The 20,656-nt window shown below is 48.6% G+C and overlaps 6 protein-coding genes across 6 annotated transcripts; 4 read left to right on the forward strand and 2 right to left on the reverse strand.

Moving 5' to 3' along the window:
* Positions 1-3,867: 3,867 nt before the first annotated feature.
* PV10_06017 (uncharacterized protein) lies at positions 3,868-4,975 on the forward strand (the record flags this gene model as incomplete). Its single annotated transcript, XM_016370763.1, has 2 exons — positions 3,868-3,930; positions 3,980-4,975. 2 exons carry the CDS (start codon positions 3,868-3,870, stop codon positions 4,973-4,975), a joined length of 1,059 nt encoding a protein of 352 aa, XP_016223056.1.
* A 197-nt stretch (positions 4,976-5,172) lies between these two features.
* On the reverse strand, positions 5,173-6,945 carry PV10_06018 (uncharacterized protein; the record flags this gene model as incomplete). The annotated part of the gene is made up of 2 exons (XM_016370764.1): positions 5,173-6,671; positions 6,774-6,945. The coding sequence occupies 2 exons, from the start codon at positions 6,943-6,945 to the stop codon at positions 5,173-5,175; spliced, it is 1,671 nt and encodes a 556-aa protein (XP_016223057.1).
* Positions 6,946-7,374: 429 nt separating this feature from the next.
* Positions 7,375-9,042, forward strand: PV10_06019 (uncharacterized protein; the record flags this gene model as incomplete). Its single annotated transcript, XM_016370765.1, has 1 exon — positions 7,375-9,042. One exon carries the CDS (start codon positions 7,375-7,377, stop codon positions 9,040-9,042), a length of 1,668 nt encoding a protein of 555 aa, XP_016223058.1.
* A 357-nt stretch (positions 9,043-9,399) lies between these two features.
* PV10_06020 (uncharacterized protein) lies at positions 9,400-10,485 on the forward strand (the record flags this gene model as incomplete). The annotated part of the gene is made up of 2 exons (XM_016370766.1): positions 9,400-9,923; positions 9,981-10,485. 2 exons carry the CDS (start codon positions 9,400-9,402, stop codon positions 10,483-10,485), a joined length of 1,029 nt encoding a protein of 342 aa, XP_016223059.1.
* A 3,067-nt stretch (positions 10,486-13,552) lies between these two features.
* Positions 13,553-14,828, reverse strand: PV10_06021 (uncharacterized protein). The gene is made up of 2 exons (XM_016370767.1): positions 14,450-14,828; positions 13,553-14,396 (listed from the first exon to the last, which is right to left on the reverse strand). Exons 1-2 carry the CDS (start codon positions 14,802-14,804, stop codon positions 14,008-14,010), a joined length of 744 nt encoding a protein of 247 aa, XP_016223060.1. The 5' UTR covers positions 14,805-14,828; the 3' UTR covers positions 13,553-14,007.
* Positions 14,829-18,136: 3,308 nt separating this feature from the next.
* On the forward strand, positions 18,137-20,351 carry PV10_06022 (uncharacterized protein; the record flags this gene model as incomplete). Its single annotated transcript, XM_016370768.1, has 6 exons — positions 18,137-18,291; positions 18,355-18,545; positions 18,598-18,892; positions 18,944-19,475; positions 19,530-19,806; positions 19,881-20,351. 6 exons carry the CDS (start codon positions 18,137-18,139, stop codon positions 20,258-20,260), a joined length of 1,830 nt encoding a protein of 609 aa, XP_016223061.1. The 3' UTR covers positions 20,261-20,351.
* Positions 20,352-20,656: the final 305 nt, after the last annotated feature.

A 20,656-nucleotide genomic window follows, 5' to 3' on the forward strand; every position in this document is an offset into this window, starting at 1 on the left:
AGGTACCTTCGACAGTCCTCTGCCCAGACGGAGTGCTTCTTATGCCAGGCGTCAAGATGATTGTTAAAGTCCGTAGTAGGCTTTTGCTTGACTTCAAGCGACTTGATTTTCTCCTTTTGCATCTTGTCCACGCACTGAACCACATATTCAATTTGGACCTCATGCTATGTGATATGTTAGGCAGTTCATGGACGTCGGGAGGGACAATCGCGATCTTACCGAAGGGAGAGCACAACCCTGGCCCCAATTTCCACGGGGGCCATTAATCACCCAATAGTTTGGATAGTTCGGTCCTGAAATTGAACAGTAGATGTTTGACTCCTGTGATGTGGTTGTCATCAGCTTCACTAAAGATTCTCCCTCCAAAGCATCGGGCAGGCTTACCTCTTTCCACTCTTCTTGCATGACAACTCCGCCCATACCGACGATTTTGCTATGGCAATGTATTAGTAATTGGAAGCATGAAACCCTGTTAGTCCTATCGAACTCACAAGTGAGGGACGTATGAAGTCTCAAAACCTGTACCGCAGGCGATTATATCGACATTGACCTCTTGTCCGCTGGCAGTCACTAGCCCAGTTGGAGTGATTTTGACAATCTCCTCATGAACAGTCGAAACATCTAGCTAGTCAGTCGGGAGCTGTAGGGAGCGTGCATGTTCACTTACGTGGCTGTGCTAGAGTTTCGAGATAGCCTTCTCCGGGCTAATTCTGTAGTAAGAATCTGATCTGCACCAATTAATATATCCACTTACAGTCATTCTCCGGCAGCCTGGCGACCATGTTGGAATCATTTTCTCCAGAAGTTCTTCATGACCAGGACCTATTTTCTTGGCCATGTCTGCTCGAAAGACCGTTCTTGCCATTTCGTTGTCCGGAGTGCCTCGCATGAAGACAGGAAACTTCTTTCCCATCTTAGACTCGAGTTCTTTTCGATAAGCCAAATGGAAATCTTCACTTTCTCTGAATGCCTTTTTCTCATCCTCTGTGTAATAGTGTCGACCGATTATGGCCTTGCGATCCGATGTTTCAAGTTTTTGCTCGTCGGTCGGTATTTGAGGCGAAATCCAGAATTGATTTCTCATGAAGACGGTCAGATGCTCAGCGCCTGGGAATTTGATTAATATGGTGCCCTAATATCTTGGGATAGCACTCACCTTTAGCTAAATGTGGTACCATCTGGATGGAGCTCGACCCTGTTCCAATAACAGCGACCTTCTTGCCTTCCGTACTGATAGTCTCGTCCCAAGCAGCAGAGTGGGCTAATTTCCCTTGGAAGTCATGGAGACCTTCGATGGCAGGCCCTAACCAGTATCAGTATATCGAATCTGGAACAAGTCTGGGCTTTAGACATGAACTTACATTTCCACCTGTTGACAACGCCAGCTCCGTTGACTAGGACATGGCACCAGTCATGCACAATTTGACCGTCGTGTTCAATTTCCACATTCCCTTGTAGCAAAGATGACATAAGTAAGACATACATGGCGAGATGTGGGGCGAGCAGTGCAGAAAATCCGACTCACAGATACATTGATCATCATCCCAGACAGTACTGAGGACTTTGTGATTGAGGCGTACGAAAGGCTCAAGTTGGTGCTTCTCGTAGAATCTGACGAAATACTCCTGGATTTCGGAATGACCTGAGTAGAATGCTGACCACTCGGTATTTGGCTCGAATGAATACGTGTAGCAATGTGCCGGAATATCACAAGCGCAACCTGTGGCGATTAGTATACCCTTCGCGCTCGACCATTGGGGTGAAGGAAATCTAACCTGGATATCGATTCTCCCACCATGTTCCTCCTATCACCGGATTTCTAAGTTGTCAGCGCTCCTCCTTGATTCATCCGGGTTCGACTCACTTTTCATAAAGTATCAAGTCAAAGTTCTTCAGCATCTTCTTGGCCTTGTAGGCCATTAGCAAACCGGAAGCTCCTGCACCGACATGGATGATTCTGATATGGTCTGGCTTTGAATGCACCTGATCGACAATGTCGATTTTTGGCGCTGGGGGGTCGAGATACGGCATGTTTCCTCACAAAAATGCTCCCAAGTTTCTACAAAGCCAATGCTAATCGAGTAAATGAGGAATTTAATAGTTGGCCTAAAGCTTTATTGTTTGATGGCAAACTATTCAGAACCACCACGGGTGTATCAGATGTAAGCGAGGTATAACTTCGGTCCACCGTAAACTTTTCCCGCAAGCCAGAATGAAAACGACATCAACAATAAGACTGGAATGGTTGCTGACATGCATCGGAACATGGTATCGGAAATCAGATTGTGTCGGAATATAGGAGAGTTTCGGAATTCCTTGGCTCTGGGCCAGATGACTTCTTCGACATCCTTTTGATCCTCTGCTGACCAATGCCCCAAAGGTTGGGCGCCCACATTTCGGCAGAGCGGCAGACTGTGAGAGCGTATGGTACAGCAGGGCATCGGTGCTTTTCCAGTGAACAGTATCATTGTGCAAGAATGGCACTCCATCCACACTCCCTGAGAGCCATAGTGGACTCCGGGTAAACATAGTCCATATATCAAGTCACCTTCGGCTATACTCATCGCTTTAATCGGTAACATTATTGCTAGAGACGAGGTTGTGCCTCCTGCCTGCTAATTCTATCCGCCTTCATAGTCTCTATCAGTCGCTTGAATTGCTCTGGGCTGCCATTCGACGATCCAACGCATTGCGCCGTAGCCTCTAATATTGGCCCTTCAAACTCCGCGCACTCATTCCTGGCTACAAACAAAGCTTGTCCGTGATATGTCGTGTCTGTCGCCAATTTACCTACAGCCAGTGCAATTGCTGAAGCTGGCTGTATTATCAAGCCCACAGCTTTGAAAGTACTCAGTGCACTGGCAGTTATTGCCGACTCTGTGAAGCCAGGTGCAACAACATTGAGTCGAATTGGGAGCTTGGGATACAGTTGGAGCTTCATAGCCCGCAAAAAGCCTATAATACTATGCTTTCCAGCAGCTTCGATAATTAGCTCTGCAGTAAATAGACCGTAATGCAGGAAACAGCTATAATTCAACTCACTGTACGCCGCCGACGTGACACCTTCGTACCCCGCTCCAGATGCGGTCATGATGATACTTCCACCCTGCGGGCTTTGCTTCTGCATGTGGTGGATAGCCAGTGAGACAGTGTTGAATCATCCGAAAAGATTGACATCGTATGGATATCGAGATGGCTCCAGAAGCTGTCCGTTCTCCTCGCTGAGATTGACGTAGTCCGTGGTGTCGGCGATTCCTGCATTTGCGTGGACTCTATCAATGCGTCCGCATCTGGCCATGACAGTGTCAAATGCTTCTCTCAGACTCTCCCATGAGGTGACATTTGTTTCGATGAATGACGCTCGTGGACCCAGGCTCTCCTTTGGGCACTGCAAATCCAGCAAAAAGACTGCGCTTGCATTAAGGCGGACCAACAACTTCGCAGTTGCAAGGCCTATCCCAGAGGATGCCCCGGTGACAATTGCAACTTTTCGTTCTAAGCCACTCAACTCTGACTCCTTGATCTCGAAATATCTGCAAGCCATGATCAATCTTGTTCCTTCAACCGTCCAAGTTCACGAAATGCATATAGTAATGAAGAATAGAGCTAGCAACTAGTATTTGGGTGTTTCGGAAGTCTACTGAGTTCTTTCCGGGTGTATACTTGGTAATCGGACCGAGGTCATGTCCTACCTGCTTCACAAGGACCAGCCAGTAGGGAAATCTCCCGGCACTTGCTCCAGAAGCGGAATGATATCAGTCGTTCTGTCTAACTTTACTAGAATTTTCATACCTCGCCTTGTCGTAGCAGTGCACCAAATCTGCCCATCATACGGATTTCTCGCTACTATTGTTTCTAGCGTTCACGATGTCTCTTACTGACAAGGACTACGTTTTATCCCTTGCCAAAATCGATCCGGAACTCAAAGTCGTAAGTCGCTTTTGAAGGATATACTGGCTTTGATGGTAATGTGTTGTAGATACTTGACCAGCAGACATTGCCGCCTCCTGCCTATGATAATCTAGAGCTTTACAAGAAGTTATCACTTAGGAGAAATGAGGAGACGGTCAAAGCAGATGGTCCACCTCCGCCAGAAGTTGTGGAGTCTGAATTTCATTATCCAACTCGAGATGGAGCAACGGTTCGAGGCAAATTGTATCGACCATCCCAACCTCCAAAGAATGGCAGCCCACTGATTGTCCTTTTCCATGGCGGTGGCTTTTGTATCGGAATTCCTGAAAGCGAGGCACAGAGCTGTCGTAACTTTGTGCAAGCCTATGGGGCTGTGTGCCTTTCGGCTGCATACAGACTGGCACCAGAGTTTCCTTTTCCCTGTGGCGTCCTTGATGCTTGGGATGCTTTAAAATGGGCAGCTGACAACTGCAACGAACTAGGTGCAGACCCTTCTCTCGGTTTTGTTGTTGGCGGCACCTCCGCTGGGGCGAATATGTCAGCAGTTCTCGCTCACTTGGCCCGAGACGAGGGAATCTCCCATCCTTTGACGGGTCAATATCTGGCAATTCCACCAGTACTGCCACCCACAGTTGTCCCAGACGAGTTCAAAGAATTGTATCTCTCGTACGAACAGAACAGACATGCGCCGGTGCTTCCTGTCGTAGCGAGCGAGATGTTTTTGAGTGGCTATCATCCTGATGATACAGATAGCAGGCTCTGGGCTATCTTCAACCATCCGAAGGGTCACCAAAATCTTCCACCAGCTGTCTTTCACATCGATGGCCTAGATCCACTGAGAGACGAGGGGCTGATATATGAGCGGGTACTGAGAGAACGCTGCAACATCAAAACAAAGCTGTACATATATCCCGGGGTTCCACATGGACATTGGGCATTCTTCCCTTCTTTGAAAGCTAGTACCCAGTTTAGAAAGGATCAAGTGGAGGGTATGGGGTGGCTATTGGGTAAGGATTCGGACTTATCTGATTTGTCTTTCGAAGCAAAAGCAACCAGTGCATAACACCCGAAAACAGTTGTTACTTATTATAATATGGCGACATTTCCTTTTGTGCAGGGCTCTCATCTTTGACTTTTTAACTGGCGCAATGAGGTACCAACCATGGAAAGTATCTTAAGGGCAATTAGATACTCCATAGAGTGAAAAGGAGGTTTCCCTTGCCATTGTTAATAAGTATTGTCTTGATTGAGTTGGCCAGTCTACTTCGAAATAAAATACTGCTTAAATGTGTTGCCTGCGGCGACCAGCTCATCTGCTGGCGCCTTCGCCGCTCTCTTCATGATACCTTTAGTAGAGTCCCTCAATTCCTTTCGGATCTTCGGCCAGTCCACATGAACAAGCTTGTATTCATGTTTGAGCAACTCCCCGTTCACGAACACGGTGTCGATATCAGACGGTCTAGCATACTGAACCAAGGCTCCGACATGGTCATGAACAGGAACTAGTCCAGGCGAGTCGCAACGTGTAAGAATGAGGTCCGCTTTCTTCCCGGGAGTGATACTGCCGATCAGGTGGTCCAACCCCACTGCCCTTGCTCCGCCCATCGTGGCCATTTCAAGGACGTCATAACAATTCCGCGAGATTTTATGAGGAATTCCTGACACGGAGTGATGTTCCAGGTGCCTTTGTGTCTGAAGTTGAAGTCGCATCTGGTGAAACATATCGGCTGAGGTGCTACAGCAGACGTCGACACCAAGACCACACCGGCACCCACGATCGGTAAGTTTGAATCCGATGGGATGATCCATACCCATCTGTAACTCCGTATCTGGTGTGGCGGATACACCCACCTTATACTCGCGAACAGCCTCAATCTCCTCATCTGTGAGTGAGTTGCAATGGCTTAGGAGTATATCAGGGCCAAGAAGTCCGCGATCTTTGAGCTGGAGAGTGTAGCGACTTCCCGAGTCGTGTTTTCCAAAGGCGGTGTGGAGCGTAGTCAGCGCAGCACCCATTTCCCTGCCTTTCTGGAGGTTATCACAAAGTTCGTCAAAGGGAGTCAGATCAGGCTCTCCCGGGACAAAACCGAACCGCAACAGATCCTCAGCCTTATTGGATTGGAAACAGTTTTGTCGTACGCGTCTAGCGTCCTCAATTCTCCAATTTGGAGTCTCTTCTTCTCGCTTTTTATCCAAGGTAGATCCTGGCCACCAAGGGTTTTTGTACAGAGCATAACAGAATACCGCTCTGATTTTTGAGTCCTTGAGGCCTTGAACCGCAGCGTCTGAGTGCTCAGGCGAGTTTTGGATGTGAGAGTGATCCACGATGTATGTCGTCCCGCTATCGATCGACTCGAGTGCTCCGCAGAGATTGCCTAGATAGGCATCATTCGGACCATACGACGATCCATAGACATTTCGAAGATTCACGAAGTAGTCGACCAACACATAGTCCGTAGCAACTGTCCTTGTCTGAGCTTGCCAGGTGTGGCGATGAGTGTCCACAAATCCAGGTGAAACGATGGCATCAGTTCCGTCGATGACAGTGTGATCCGAATACTGCAAGTTTTGGCCAACGGCTTTGATAGTGTCATCCTCTATAATGACATCGCAGTCGCTCACGTTGCCGATGTTTCGATCAATGGAAATTACGTACGCATTTTTGATAATGTACTTGCCCATGTTGAATTGATTTCGCTGAGAACACACGAAAGAGCTAATGATTGATGGTGTGATGTATTTGAAGGCCTTCTTTGGGTCTTTTAATTTAGTGGCCAGAGAACGATCTCATTTCGAATGGCGATGTTCGGCAACCAATATCATTCAACCGAGGGCAAGCGGTTTAGAAGTCTACTGGTTACATTTTCCGTGTCCCGTGTTCTGATTAGCCTTGTGTGGAGCGACAGATACTCTCAATTTAGTGGGCCAATACTCTTGCTGGTCGGGAAATTTCCCCACGGGCGAATTAGCCTTCCGGGTCGTCAATTGCATGAATCCCGCTACCGAAAACGCGGAGAATGCTGGGTCACTCATACAGTCTTTCTGGATATATCGAGTCGCTCTCGATCATTTTCGCGCCGCCGACAGTCAGCCAGCTATCTCCTTCTGGTATGGGGTAATCCTCCGCGCCAAGCACGTGAATTTCCTCATCTACATTAATAGGCACTCTCACTATAGTAGGCACTCTCACTAGGCACTCATTGTAGGTTGATAGATGAGGAAATGGTAACACGTGACCGTAGCTGTAGATTTGCGCCAAGAGCAGTGATGAACTGTAAAGTATCTCCTGAAACAATCACCAGTGACACATTTTGCGCTGGAAATCTCTCAACTAATGGCGAGTACGTGTGAAGTGCTCACAAGATCACCGTTGCTATCTCATCAATCCGCATCAAATACTAGACTTTCTCATGTCAGTAACGAATATACCAAACCTCCTACCCGTTGGCACAAGCCGTCAAAATGTCTACCCCAGATGAAGCAGCATTGCCATATCATGAACCAGGTATCGTCACTATCCTCATTCTGGGCTCATTTCTATTGTTGCTTAACGCTGCCAACCATATCATCGATAAGATACTTTACTGCGGCCTCCTCGCGCAGCTGTTCCTCGGTATTGGGTGGGGAACCCCTGGGGCAAACTGGCTTGGCCGAGAATTTGAGCATGTCGCCGTCAACCTGGGATATCTTGGGCTTCTTCTCATTGTATATGAAGGAGGATTGATGACCTCTTTTAAGGCTCTAAAAGACAACTTTCTTTTATCGCTTGGTGTTGCAGTCACTGGTATTGCTCTTCCAATCTCGGCTTCCTACATCCTGCTTCCCCTAGTGGAGGCAACTCCGTTACAGGCATTCGCTGCAGGTGCTGCACTGTGCTCTACGAGTTTAGGAACAACGTTTACTGTCATGAAGGCCAGTGGCCTGTCTACCACCAAATTGGGCGTCGTGCTTACAAGTGCGGCAATGATGGATGATGTTGTTGGACTTGTGATGGTCCAGGTGATCTCCAACCTAGGAGGCGTATCTTCCTCCTTCAGCGCCGTTACCATTATCCGACCTATTTGCGTCTCAATAGGTTTTGCGTGCGCCGTCCCGCTGGTGGCTCGCTTCATTGTCCAACCGTTTACGGCTTGGTTGAACGGCAAACGGAAAACTAGCCCCACTGGCTACATTAACTACATCCTAACTCGGGATACAACTGCTCTGATTATTCACACGGCGATTCTGGTTGGTCTGATAACCGCAACAACATACGCTGGTACCTCAAACTTATTCGCAGCCTACCTAGCTGGTGCATCAATAAGCTGGTGGGACACCACCCTCTCACACCCAAATTTTCATCGATCCGGCAGAACCCCTTCGACTGATCACACCAGCCCCTCCCAGTCTGTTTTGAACGTTGGCACTTCTGGAACCGAGATTTTCGAGCGCTTCTTCTACCAACCACTTCAACGGATTCTAAAACCACTATTCTTTGCATCCATTGGCTTCTCCGTACCTATCACCCGCATGTTCACCGGTGGTGTCATCTGGCGTGGGGTCATCTATACAATACTCATGTTCATTACCAAATTTGCATGTGGGTTTTGGCTCATGCGCCTGCCTGGCCTGGCATCTGGTGTCATAGGGTTGAACCGAAGTGCGAACACAGAGAAGAAGCCTACAGATGTGAACAAGAGAGGAGCCATCGCCACAACAGCCGGTTCGGGTGTTACCTCAGACCGTCAGAAAGCATCTTCAGGGGATTTGCCAGCGCCAAACCCGCCTGCTATGCCAGAGAAGAAGCAATCGGCGTCACGAAAGAGCAATGAAGGTCGCGTTCGCGCCAAACCTACTCTAACATCCACCTCGAAACCCATTTCACTGTATCCTGGCTGCATCCTAGGAAGCGCCATGGTAGCCCGCGGTGAAATCGGGTTTCTTATTTCTGCGCTTGCAGAAAGCAATGGTATTTTCGGTGATGAATCCAATAGCTCTATATTCTTGATTGTTACGTGGGCAATTATGCTGTGTACTATTCTAGGACCGCTAATTGTTGGAACGTTAGTGGCAAGAGTTAAAAAGATGGAGGGTAGAGCAACAGAAGGGCAGGGGCGAGGAGGTGTTCTAGGAGAATGGGGAGTTAGCTGAGCATAAATACTATTAATTACTATGTTCCAAGTCACTTCTACGACCTAAGCAACCAGTAGGACCAGGTTAAGGCAGATGTATTGAGAGATTTTACCGTGTTGCCTCAAAAGAGAGATTACCGCCTGGTCTGCTTACAATATTCCGGTTTGAATGGAAGTCAACTATGCATACGATTAGCCCAATTTATGCACACCATACCTCAAGTTTGAGAGACTGCCATTTCAAATCGTTTTATGCAAAGGTATTTTGTCCCAATTAGTATATGATGCCCGATATGGCCAACCTAAAGATCTAAACGACGAGCAGACGGACTGCCTCCAAGCTTAGAGTGACAGAAAATCCTCAGAAGATACCGATATGAAGGCTATTGTGATGCAGGGCGAGCCCGGAAAGGCGTCGATGGTCACTGACCGGCCAGTACCGAAGCCTCGGCCAGGATATCTCCTTGTGGAACCAAGGGCTGTAGCACTCAATCCTACCGACTGGAAACACATTCATCGTATGAACACGAAGGGCTGCTTACTAGGATCTGACTATGCGGGTGTGGTCATAGAGCCAGGAACCGGATACGACAAAGACTGGAAAGTCGGTGACCGACTGTTCGGCTTTGTCAATGGGGGAAATCACGACTTCCCCGAGGATGGATCCTTCGCAGAAAAGATCATCGTCAAAGCCGACATTCAAATGCGGATCCCCGATTATATGTCTTTCGAGGATGCTTCCACTCTGGGTGTTGGCGTGATTACTTGTGGTCAAGGTCTTTTTCAACAGATGGGGTTGAACTCTCCCGACCAGCCAGCTAGTAATGCAAAAGGCGAGTATATTCTCATCTATGGCGGAAGTTCAGCCACAGGAACTCTTGGAATACAACTCACCAAACTGTAAGCAATGACTTCCTCCTCCTAACCTAGCCTGTGAAGAAGCCAACGATCAAACAGTGCTGGATACACGCCGATCACGACATGTTCCGCTCGCAATTTCAACCTAGTTAAATCACTCGGAGCAGCTGCAGTATTTGATTATTCTGATCCAGAGTGCGTCACCAAGATCAAACTGCTTACCGACAACAAACTTAGACTGGTCTGGGATACCATTGCATCGCCAGAGACAGCCAAATTTTGCACCGACTGTATCGTGTCTGGGGGCACTTATGGGGCAATCGTCAGAGTCAAGTGTCCGCGAGAGGATGTCAAGCATACGTACTCGCTCGGAACGACTTGCTTTGGAGAGCCAGTCCACAAGTATGGTTTCCACATTGAGAACACCACAAAGGATTTTGAATTCACGAAGAAGTGGACTTCTATTATTGAGTCATTGCTTGAACAACGCCAATTGAAAGTGCATCCATCCAGGGTGGGCCAAGGATTGGAGAATGTGCTCGGTGGTACTGAGGAAGTGAGACTGGGTAAAATTAGTGGGCAGAAGTTGGTATACACAATCTGAATCCATTAATATAGGATGAGATAGGGTGACTAAAGGATGGAAAGGATGAAAGTGTCACTAAGGGTCCGATCACTCAGCAGAGAAAGCTAAAGGAAGAAACATTAATGTACACGCTGGAAATGACATATATACTCCGACTAAAATTTGCATGGTAAGAATCCCCCTAAGCTTTGCCCGGGCGCTTCACAAATATGATTCCGGCATCTCCTGGCCTCTTCATCCTGGGAGTGATGCTATTCTCCGAGTCATTCACGACATCCAACAAAGCGTCCCTCGCCTGTTCTTGTGTCGTGTGCTTGCCTGGGATCCGCATTGGAGTCACGTGGAAATCTCTCAAGACTGTAGCCATCACGGCAACGAACTCGACCTGACTGAATTTCTTGCCCGGGCACACTCTGGGACCGTGATTCCAACCTAGGAAATGGAATCCTCCAGGCGTGGGATTTATCGATTCGCGCCCGGTCTTGGGATCGACATTGATCCAGCGTTGAGGTTTCCATTCAAGCGAATCAGGACCCCACCATCGTGGATCACTGTGTACGCCGTAAACGTTGATGGATGTGAACAATTGTGGTGGGACAAATATCTCTTTGTCTTTGACTCGAAGGATTTGTCCGGAGTTGGCAGCCCACCTTGCGGTGGAGGGAACTGGCCCCCAGAGTCGAACCGTCTCGTACTGAGTCAAAGTCAGTCATTTCTCATCATGCAGCCAAAGACCATCAGTGCAGTGTCTTACCATGAGCGCCAGACATCTGACGAGTTGCGGAAACGCGGTTGCATAGTCAAGATCATCTCCCGACGATGCTTTCACAACAGCATCAATCTCCTCGCTGACCCAGTCTTGCACTTCGGGGCAGCGGGCAAGGAATGGAAATGTATAGTTCAAAGCGCCCGCGGTCGTCTCGAAACCGGCGAGATTGAATAGGAAAAGGTTTCCATTGAGTTCATCATCAGTCAGATGCATCGGCTTGCCTCCGTACGCAGTGGTGTTCTTCTGCTCACGTTTGGCAGCTTCGTCCGCTTCCACCAAAGCACTCACAAGATCTGCAGACTGCCCGCCTCCGCCTCCTTGCGTTGTTGCTCGATTGTAAGCCACAGATTCCTTCAAGTACAATCTGAAATCCTCCTTTGTTTCATGCAATTGGGTGATCTTAGCGGGCATCAGCCATTTAGGGCCTTTAATGTTAGCAAATATGGCTAGCCCGAAGATGTTTCCCAGCAGATACATCAAGGCGTCCGAGAAACTCTGTTTATGACCCTCGGGGACTTGGCGAAGGCCGCCTGAAAATTCGTGGTTGTGACCAAAGCCTGCGGCAGATAGGACGTGAAGGGCGATGAGCACCGAGTCTCTGCGGAACTCATCGATGGTGGCTTTGGATCCGTGTTGGTTTACTCGAGCGTCGAGCATTTGTCGCGCTTGTTTCAATGATTCTGTCCATACCAATTGGTTGTTGGACTCGCGAAAAGCCGGATTGGTGATTCTCCTGTGTCGCTGCCATTCCTCGCCATTTACGCTCATGACGCAAGGTCCGTAGACATCGAAGACGCTATACACGGGCTCTGCTTTGAGCCAGGCCCTCCATTGAGCGGAAATTTCAACAGTCGCCTCGGGGTCGTTGACCATCAATTCATTTGCAACTGGTGAACAAATGACAAATACATCACCATATTTGCGATGAGGCTTCCACCGTTCCTCCTGAGCCCACGCAACGTGGCTGAAAGTGTACCAATAACTAAGGAAAGAAGGCAACCGGGTGATCCATCGGAAAGATTCACAGCTCAACAGCCACCAGTCATCTTGCCATCCAACTGGGATGATGACAATGGGCACACCGAGTTTTCGGGCGATCAAGTAGTTGCGGAACAAATTATAGGCGCGATATAGGTTGTAGACAATGATTATGGACAGAGGAGCCCAAAAAAGAGGTTCCATTTCGAGGTTGATGTAACATTCGAGCTCCCAGACTCTTTTTATTCTCGGCGAGTGGTCTTATAGTTGTTGGTGGGCATGTGCTTGGTCATTGCCCAGTAAGGCGTGCCATTACTCAACTTCCGAATTTGGGCAACACTGAGGGGATCAAGCAGGTGCCGAAGTCAGTTTCAGGTGAGATAAACACATGAAATTCAGTGGGGATTTTTTAACAGGATACGAGAAGCTGGCCTTTTATGACATCTGGACATTTCGTGAGTGGCTCGCTACCGACAGGGCGGACTTTTGTACCTCGTACCTCGTATCACCGATACGACCCACCAGTGAGAATCATTCTATTGCCAGACTCTTCGTATAGGCAGAGTATCTAAAAACTTACAGTCTCATCAAGAGAAAACTTACACCTTGGCCGCCGTGGACAGATCCATACTGACTGGTTTCGTTTGGTATAGATGTAGCAGCTGCCCGTTTCGATCATTCGCGCGTTCGCCCCCGCCTCACCTTCAGGACTAAAAGCACAAGCTGTGACCGGAGGCACATTACTGGAAGGTTCACCATGCAAAACACAAGAAAGGGCCAGTGAGAATGAAAGGAGATGGGTTGTAACACCCAATAATAGGGGCGCCACACTTCATATTCGCTATACTACATGTGATGAAGATGCAAAGTCCTCATGGATCTCAAAAAACCCAGAGGCCTCCACTTTCAGGCAGTATGCTGCTCTCTTATTTGTGAATTGACCATCAATAAGCCTCATTCCATCCTATCTAGTCGTCCTATGGTCGGATTCATGAGGAGTGAAGTGTCAATTCTCAATTCTCGGCCGTAGTTAGAGCCAAGAACTGGTCAGCGCCTATAAGTTGGGGGGGTTTCAGGCCCTGGGGGAGGAGTCATAGGACGTGGTTCTTTCGACCCGGGAGAGAGTTGATCAACGCCAGGAAGTGGTGGAGAGGCAGGCTTCGGGGGTGGCTTCTGAGGGCCTAGGCCATACAAAAAGCCCCCAAGGTCCATTCCAACGGTAGCCTTCTTCGGGGGAGGTGTATCCGGACGTGGATGTGGTGGTGGTTCGAGACCACCAGTGCCGTGCGAATCCATCTTGGGGAGCAGAGACATAAATACGAGAGTGGAAGACATTCTCGGCTATCGTTATTGAATTGGGTATTGGTATGGGATCTGTATCGTATATCCTGATATACGTAGCTTGTTGTTTTGATGGGGTTGTCTTAATGGAAGAAGAGGATGTTGTGGAAGGGGGATTCGAGACCGAATTTATAGACCATGAGGGTCCCTCGTTTGTCCTTGATGACTTGCACCATTCGCTTGTCATTCAGAGCATTCTGACACAATCTCAGTTGGGTGAGAGGGTCAAGTTGATTGCGTGAGTCAGATCATGCCACCAACGGCGACTGAATGGATGGCCATGTGTCGGCGACTTGATGACTGAGAACTTTGGCCGATTGGGAATCAAACAGACGACAGCATCTGCAACAAGGGTCCTGTTGGCCTGGGCTGCATTCGGCCAAACAAATTTCGTGAGCACATCTGTATGATGCAGTTTGTGCATTTGAACATCAACAGACTTTTCATGTTGGTCATCTTGATGGACTCAAAGGTCTGTTAAATCCGCCCACACGATTCATGTACTGCCGATATTCGGTCTTCTTTTCTTTCCTTACGCCATATATCTGGTTACCTGGTACTTTCGTGTTGTGCGTCGATTTGAAGGCCGTGAATCCCATCATCCTCTTCAGATGTGCGTCGTCGTCGCCAGTATCGAGATGCATTGCATCGCCATTCGTCATGGACTTTTCTGGATCTGATTTTGATTTGGTCCTGAACTTGTCTTCTTCGGCCTTAGTTTTATCCCGTGCCCGTGGTCGGTCGTGGTCAGGGCGCTTTGCTGGGGATCTTGCACGGGCTGGAGTTCCATGCCCATTTCTGACAGGTGACCGTGACCTTGACCGCCGCCGAGGTCGTTCATCTACGCAAAGTTAGTCTGGCAAGCACGAGATTGCGTCGGTGATTGTATCTTACCTTTTTGCAGTCGTGGTCTCTCCTGGCTCCGGCTTCTGTTGCGTTTGCTGGGACCATTGGTCTCTCGATCTCGACCATCGCGGCCATTGTCTCTCTGCTTCTGGTGATCCCCGTCTCGGTCACGGTGCGAAGAATCTCTTTCTCGCGATCGGCTTCGTTGTCTTTTTCGTTCTCGCGCATCGTACAGTTCTCGGGACCTTGATCTCTTTCTTCGAGCTTCGTCCGGTCGTGATCCTCGTCCTGTGTCTTTCTTCTCTTTTCGCGCAGCCTTTCCACTTGAAGGTGGCATTGGGGAATGTTGATCGTCGGATAAAGGCTCTGCTCGCCGCGATCGCTTTGAAGGCGGTCCCTCCATATCTTTGGTAGAGATATACGTCTGGAGGTCGATTGTGTTGATTGATCTTGGTTGCTTGAAGTTGTTTTCCCCACATGCTTGCAGGCTGCCAGATGCAGATCTGTAGAATCTTGCCAAGACGATTGCCCAAGTTGGGTCACAACTGGCGCTGCTTTACTGATCGAGTCTTGGCGGAAAGTAGGTGACCATTTTGGGATGCGCAGAGGACCAAGGCATAAAATGGTCCGTCTCCATCATATGAACTACTGATCTCCTAGACCTAGAATCTAATCGACCGAGGTAAAGTCTAGATGAATGTAAACCTGAACCTGTTGAATTAGACTGTCGCCCATCTCGCCTTGGATGGGCGGGAAAGTTGGGCAGACGGAAGCGGCCATCGTTTTCCGCCCACTTGAATCCCGTCGGTCATTCCCCTTTTCTTAACGGCGGCCAGCCACAATCGACAGGTAGCTGGCGGAGATGGAGTTGCCCCAGATGGTCTTTGGATACGAGATCGTGGTATTCAGTATTAGCTTGACCCCAGATGGAGAAACCTAGGTATACACTCAGAGTGCATGTTCGGTTCTCCTGCGTCACCCAGTTACGCAGTATTTTACCGCCTCGTATTCTTCGTTGGCCGTGCTCGTCCATCCTGGGCTTCGGGACGTATATCAACGTCCCCAGAACCCAGATCGTGTGTAATTGACAACCAACCGCTCCATTTACATTAGAGCACCATGGAAACCAAAGAAAGCATTGCCTCGAGCGAGCATGTCTCACAAACCGTCCATGAAGGTGGACTACATGAGAAACCAGAAACCCATATTCATGGCATTGTCGACGCCGCACACTTGTATCGAGGCAAGGCCCCCTTTCAATGTATTCTCAACGATCTGGCTAATTCAACTTGTAGAGGATAGCCAAGGGAGAGTTCTCGCGCGCCTCCTCCTTCCCCGCCCTACGGATGATCCAAATGACCCTTTGGTAAGGAGACACACCAGTCCGTATCCCTTGACCCTGGACTGAGCTTCTTGAATTTATCAGACATGGCCATTATGGAGGAAGCACCTGGTCAATTTCACAGTCTCGTTGTTCGTCTTCCTGTCCAATTATATTACGAACAGCATTTCCCCGGTCCTGATCCCTATCGCGACGGATTTCGACATTACTCTCATTCAAGCAAGTTACCTCCTCACGCTCAATCTTCTCTTTCTCGGTCTAGGCAACCTATTCTGGGTACCTCTTGCACTCAAGATAGGGAAAAGACCAGTTTGGGTACTATGCGCCATTATCTTTTTTGCCTCGAGTGTCTGGTCCGCTGTCGCAAAAGACTTTGGTTCCCTACTTGGCGCACGCATCGTTCAAGGCTTTGGGGCCAGCGCCGCCGAGGCCCTCGGCCCAACGGTGGTGGGAGATCTCTTCTTCCTGCACGAGAGAGGCCTCTGGATGGGTCTCTACGTATGGGTCTTTTCCACGGGATCGGGTATATCAGGGACCTTTGCAGGGCTGATATACAACTCAAGGCCAGACTGGCATTTCGTACTCTGGGTCAATGTGATTCTTGTCGGCTTTCTTCTAGTGCTGGTGATTCTCTTCGCAGCAGAGACCAACTTCATCCGACCCGAAGACACAGAGGGAGGCGAGGGCATGGATCCTACTCAGCTAGAAGAAATCCGGGCTCGCGGTCAGACTAATTGGACGGCATCATTATCATTATTTGGCTGGTACGATAGGTGAGTGCATTCTGAGCCCAGAATCCAAATTTCGGAGGCGATGCTCAACATGCAAGTAGGTCACAGTCTATTTGGTGGTTGTGGTGGCGCCCGTTTCTCACTCTACAATATCCAGCAGTCGTGTGGGGATCTTTCCTCTACGGGGCCTGCTTGGGAGCACTTATTCTGGAGATCACTGCAAACGCTACTGCATTCCCAATACTTTATGGATTCAGTCCACTTGCGACAGGCAATATCAATATCTCGGTAAGTACAGTGTTTGAATTTTCGACCTTTATTCAGTCGTTTAACGCCAAGGTCACAGTACGTCGTGTGCGGTTGCCTTGGGGCCGTAGCGGGTGGCGCGCTGAGTGATTGGATTGTCGCTTTCATCACCAAGCGCCGGGGTGGCTACTTTACTCCAGAGTTCCGTTTGTGGTGTTTGATCCCAGGTGTTATCTTTCTACCCATCGCTACAATAATGTGGGGAGCTGGTATTGAAAAGCATCTTCATCCAATGATCCCAATCGTCGCATCGGGGATCATGTGGGGAATCGTGATCTCGGTACCATGTACAGCCATGGCCTATGTTGTTGATTGCTATCGACCTCTTGCCGGAGAGACCATGACCATTCTGACTGCCCTCAAAAACACCATTAGTTTTGGTGTGAGCTTTGCAGTGGTCCCATGGATCGAATTGAACGGATATCTTCAGGTACGTGTCATCAACTTTCCACTTGATCGCCGCTCATATCTCTTAGGTTGGGGGTTGGCTGTTGTTGATCGTCGGCGGTTTCTTCCTAACGACCATCCCAATGTATATTTATGGAGAGCGCATCCGAAGGTGGTCGCAAAAGCTCAAAATTTGAACCAACAGGTCAATAAAGTCGTGCTTGACAGATAGAGGTAGTTCGCCGGTGTGAAAACAACAGCTGCTTGATGGCACAGCAGCGAATTACCTATGAACATCATCAGATGCCAAACCAAGACGGCCCTTGGTCAGTCCAAGCTAGACTAGTGATAGACATGTGATAGACATGAACTTAGCAGTGGGTCTCTCTGATAGTCTGGTTGCATAGAAATGTCTGGACTTCCCCACCATTCCCCATTTTCCGTGTCACTTTCCCGCGTCATCAAAACCTCTGCTCCAGCACGTGTCCAAACTTACCCAGGTTGGGTTTTATTTAGTGTACAAGAAAGGCCTTAGTGGAGCGATTCACTTCTCCGCTAGAATCGAGTGACATTGAACGTTGGAACATGAGCTCTAAATCTGGACGTCCCAGAAGGGCATGTAGTATCTGCAAGAGCCAAAAAGTATTCTTGAGTTGTCCAACATCTCCAGAAATCGAAAGAGAAAAGACTGACACTGCTTAGATTCGCTGTTCGGGCGAGAGACCTGTATGCAAGCGGTGCTCTAGACTTAAGCATGATTGCGTTTATGCAAACCCGCCACCTGCACGGTTGCCGAGGAATGCGCACCGCCAGCTGGCGGCGGCCTTTGAAGACGGCCATTCACTCTCGTCCCAGGCGTCATGGACCTCAAAGCCAGCCTATACGGAAGAGACATCAAATGAACACGAAATGTTTGCCGTGAAGACTCCGTCTGTTCCAGCCCCCTTAACGGAGGAGCAATATTTAGATATGCCAAAGTCTTTGGTGTCGACACTGGTTGAAGTGTATTTCAACACTGCTTACAATGCTCCTCTCATGTCGCATAAGGGAAAGTTCATTGCATCGCTTGATGCGGGTACAGCTCGTCCACATACAGTTCTGAGTTTTTGCGCCTGGGGTGCCAAGTAAGTCGTACCCTTTACTGGTGATTGCCTTTGGAACATCGGCCACTGACAGAATCTTGATAGTTTCTACCGTGATGAAAATGGCAAAGGCTTTCTGAATGACCATGGTTTCGTTCAAGTCTGGGCCCAGAAGGCTGCTCAGATGGCGTTCCGAGAAGTTGAGGAATTCTCTGATGACACCGCTGTCACGTTTCTCTGTCTGGCTCTTCTTTGGCATAGCCAGGGCTCTTGGAGGAATACATATCTATACTTTGGTATTGCCCATCTGTCATGCACAAAAGAATATCCTAACTAAACATCTCTAAGGTATTGCATATCAAATGTTCACAGTAATGGGTCTCGGGTCGGATTCAACCAATATGGACAATTCATGGGAAGCCGAGTCACGTCGTTGTCGAGTCTGGGCATGCTATCTAATGCACTGTCACGACAATGGAAAGTTGTCTAGCTTCGAACCGATAGCTCTGTCACCGAATTTACCATTACCGTGGCCCGAGGAAGACTTCAAAGCGGGCAGCAGTGAAAGCAATCCGGTAACACTCACCTCGTCAGAGAGCAATGGGGGGATTTATGCGGAGCTTGTTAAAGTTTTGACTCTTTGGTCTGTGATGACTGACTTTTCTACTTCCTGTGAATCTAATTCTCTTCTCAGGACTTCTGTCATAGCCTGCATCAAATCATCAGACACCAATTTCGCCAATATTATCGCGGGAATCCAAGTCTTGGACGAGAGTTTAGTGAAATACTGGCGGAATCTACCACAGTCTCTCAAGTTGACGCCCTCTAGTGTGTCAACAACGGACCCATTTTGGTTGCCAAAGATTCTTCTTTTGAACGTGGTGTACCACCAAAGCTTCTGCACCCTTCACGCTTCGATCGTACCACTTTTCTGCTGGACCAAAGAAGATGAAGACTGGTCATTAGCGCGAAGATCTTCGGCGCAAATTGCATATGAACACGCCTGCTCCGTTTCTGAGCTGATAAATGCTGTTGTCGCTCACAGTTCCAACCTCACCAACATGCCGACGTTTGTTGCCTACTCAGCTTATTGTGGATGCGCGATTCAAATACCGTTCATGTGGTGCGCAGATGCAACTGTGAGACAACGGGCGCATGTCAACGTAAGAGCAAACATCAAAATCATCAAGGCAATGGCACCATACTGGAAATTTGCTGATTTACTGGTATGAAATCCGTTCACGATCTACTACGCTGCTGATAAACTGATTAATGCATAGCGAGTGCACGTTGGATGTCTGTACAACATCCACCGAAGACGTCACATTGTTCTTGAAGGCGAACCTATGAGTGTGGACATCCAAAAACTTACTAGCAACAGGATCAATGCTAGATACGCCCGCACATCAATTTTAGAGTTCAATGGCGTTCTATGGAAGAAAGGAGGTGGGCTCCCCGTTTCAGATCAAGTGCCTAAGAATCTAGACATAGACGATGAGGGCTTAAGTGGAGGATCGCGAGCACGTTCGCTCGACTTGCCATCGGATCGCTATGAAGGTAACATCGCCTGATATTTTTACATTCCGAACACGAAGGAGGAGAGGACGAACGCTGACATGAATTACCTACAGCCGAAACATTCGCACAAGAGTCTACGGGTCATTCCACCAACCAGCCAATCTCCACGGATGGATTCGTAAGAGGACCGCTGTCAAACTCTGCAGCGCAAGCATCACATCTGGAGGGGTCGCAATATCTCCCTGGCACGCCAAATATTTTCCCTTCCCAGCAACCAGATGCCCCCGAGCTCGAATATCAGACTCTGGATGTATTTCAGCCCTTCTCAGACCCTGCAATGCTAGACCTCTTCCCTAAAGGCGACATTCCAGATCTTTCCGAGTTTGACACGAACCTCCTGGATGTGGATTACTTTGAGCTTGAGGCTTGGACAGACAACCCTGGAGATATGATTGGGTCAAGGCATGATTCTGCGGCTTCGTGGAACTTATAGTGGGCGATCTGTTCTTCAGTGGTGTTGGAGATAGGCGATAGGCACTGTCTGATATTTGGTACTCATTTCGCAACAGCGTCCGAGAGGGAGGAGAGATTTCCAACCTGTTCTTTAACGGTGTTGGAGGTAGGTAGCTAAAATTTGTGATCTTAGATACTGGTAACGATGTTTGATGACGAGGAATCTTACCACCTTTTTAACAATGATGGAGATAGATGAATTCCGATGGTAATGAGTTACAGACACATACCTATCTTCAACGGCGTTCGAATATGAGGGCTCCGACCAGGTCTTGAACGGTGTTCTGTATTTAGTTCTCAGCGATGGTAGAGTGCCCATCGATGATCGCGTGAATCATTTCTATAACCGTGTTCGATGGTGAGGAAGCCGACCTGT

Source organism: Exophiala mesophila (genome assembly GCF_000836275.1).
Source record: "Exophiala mesophila strain CBS 40295 unplaced genomic scaffold supercont1.4, whole genome shotgun sequence".
NCBI classification, from domain to species: domain Eukaryota; kingdom Fungi; phylum Ascomycota; class Eurotiomycetes; order Chaetothyriales; family Herpotrichiellaceae; genus Exophiala; species Exophiala mesophila.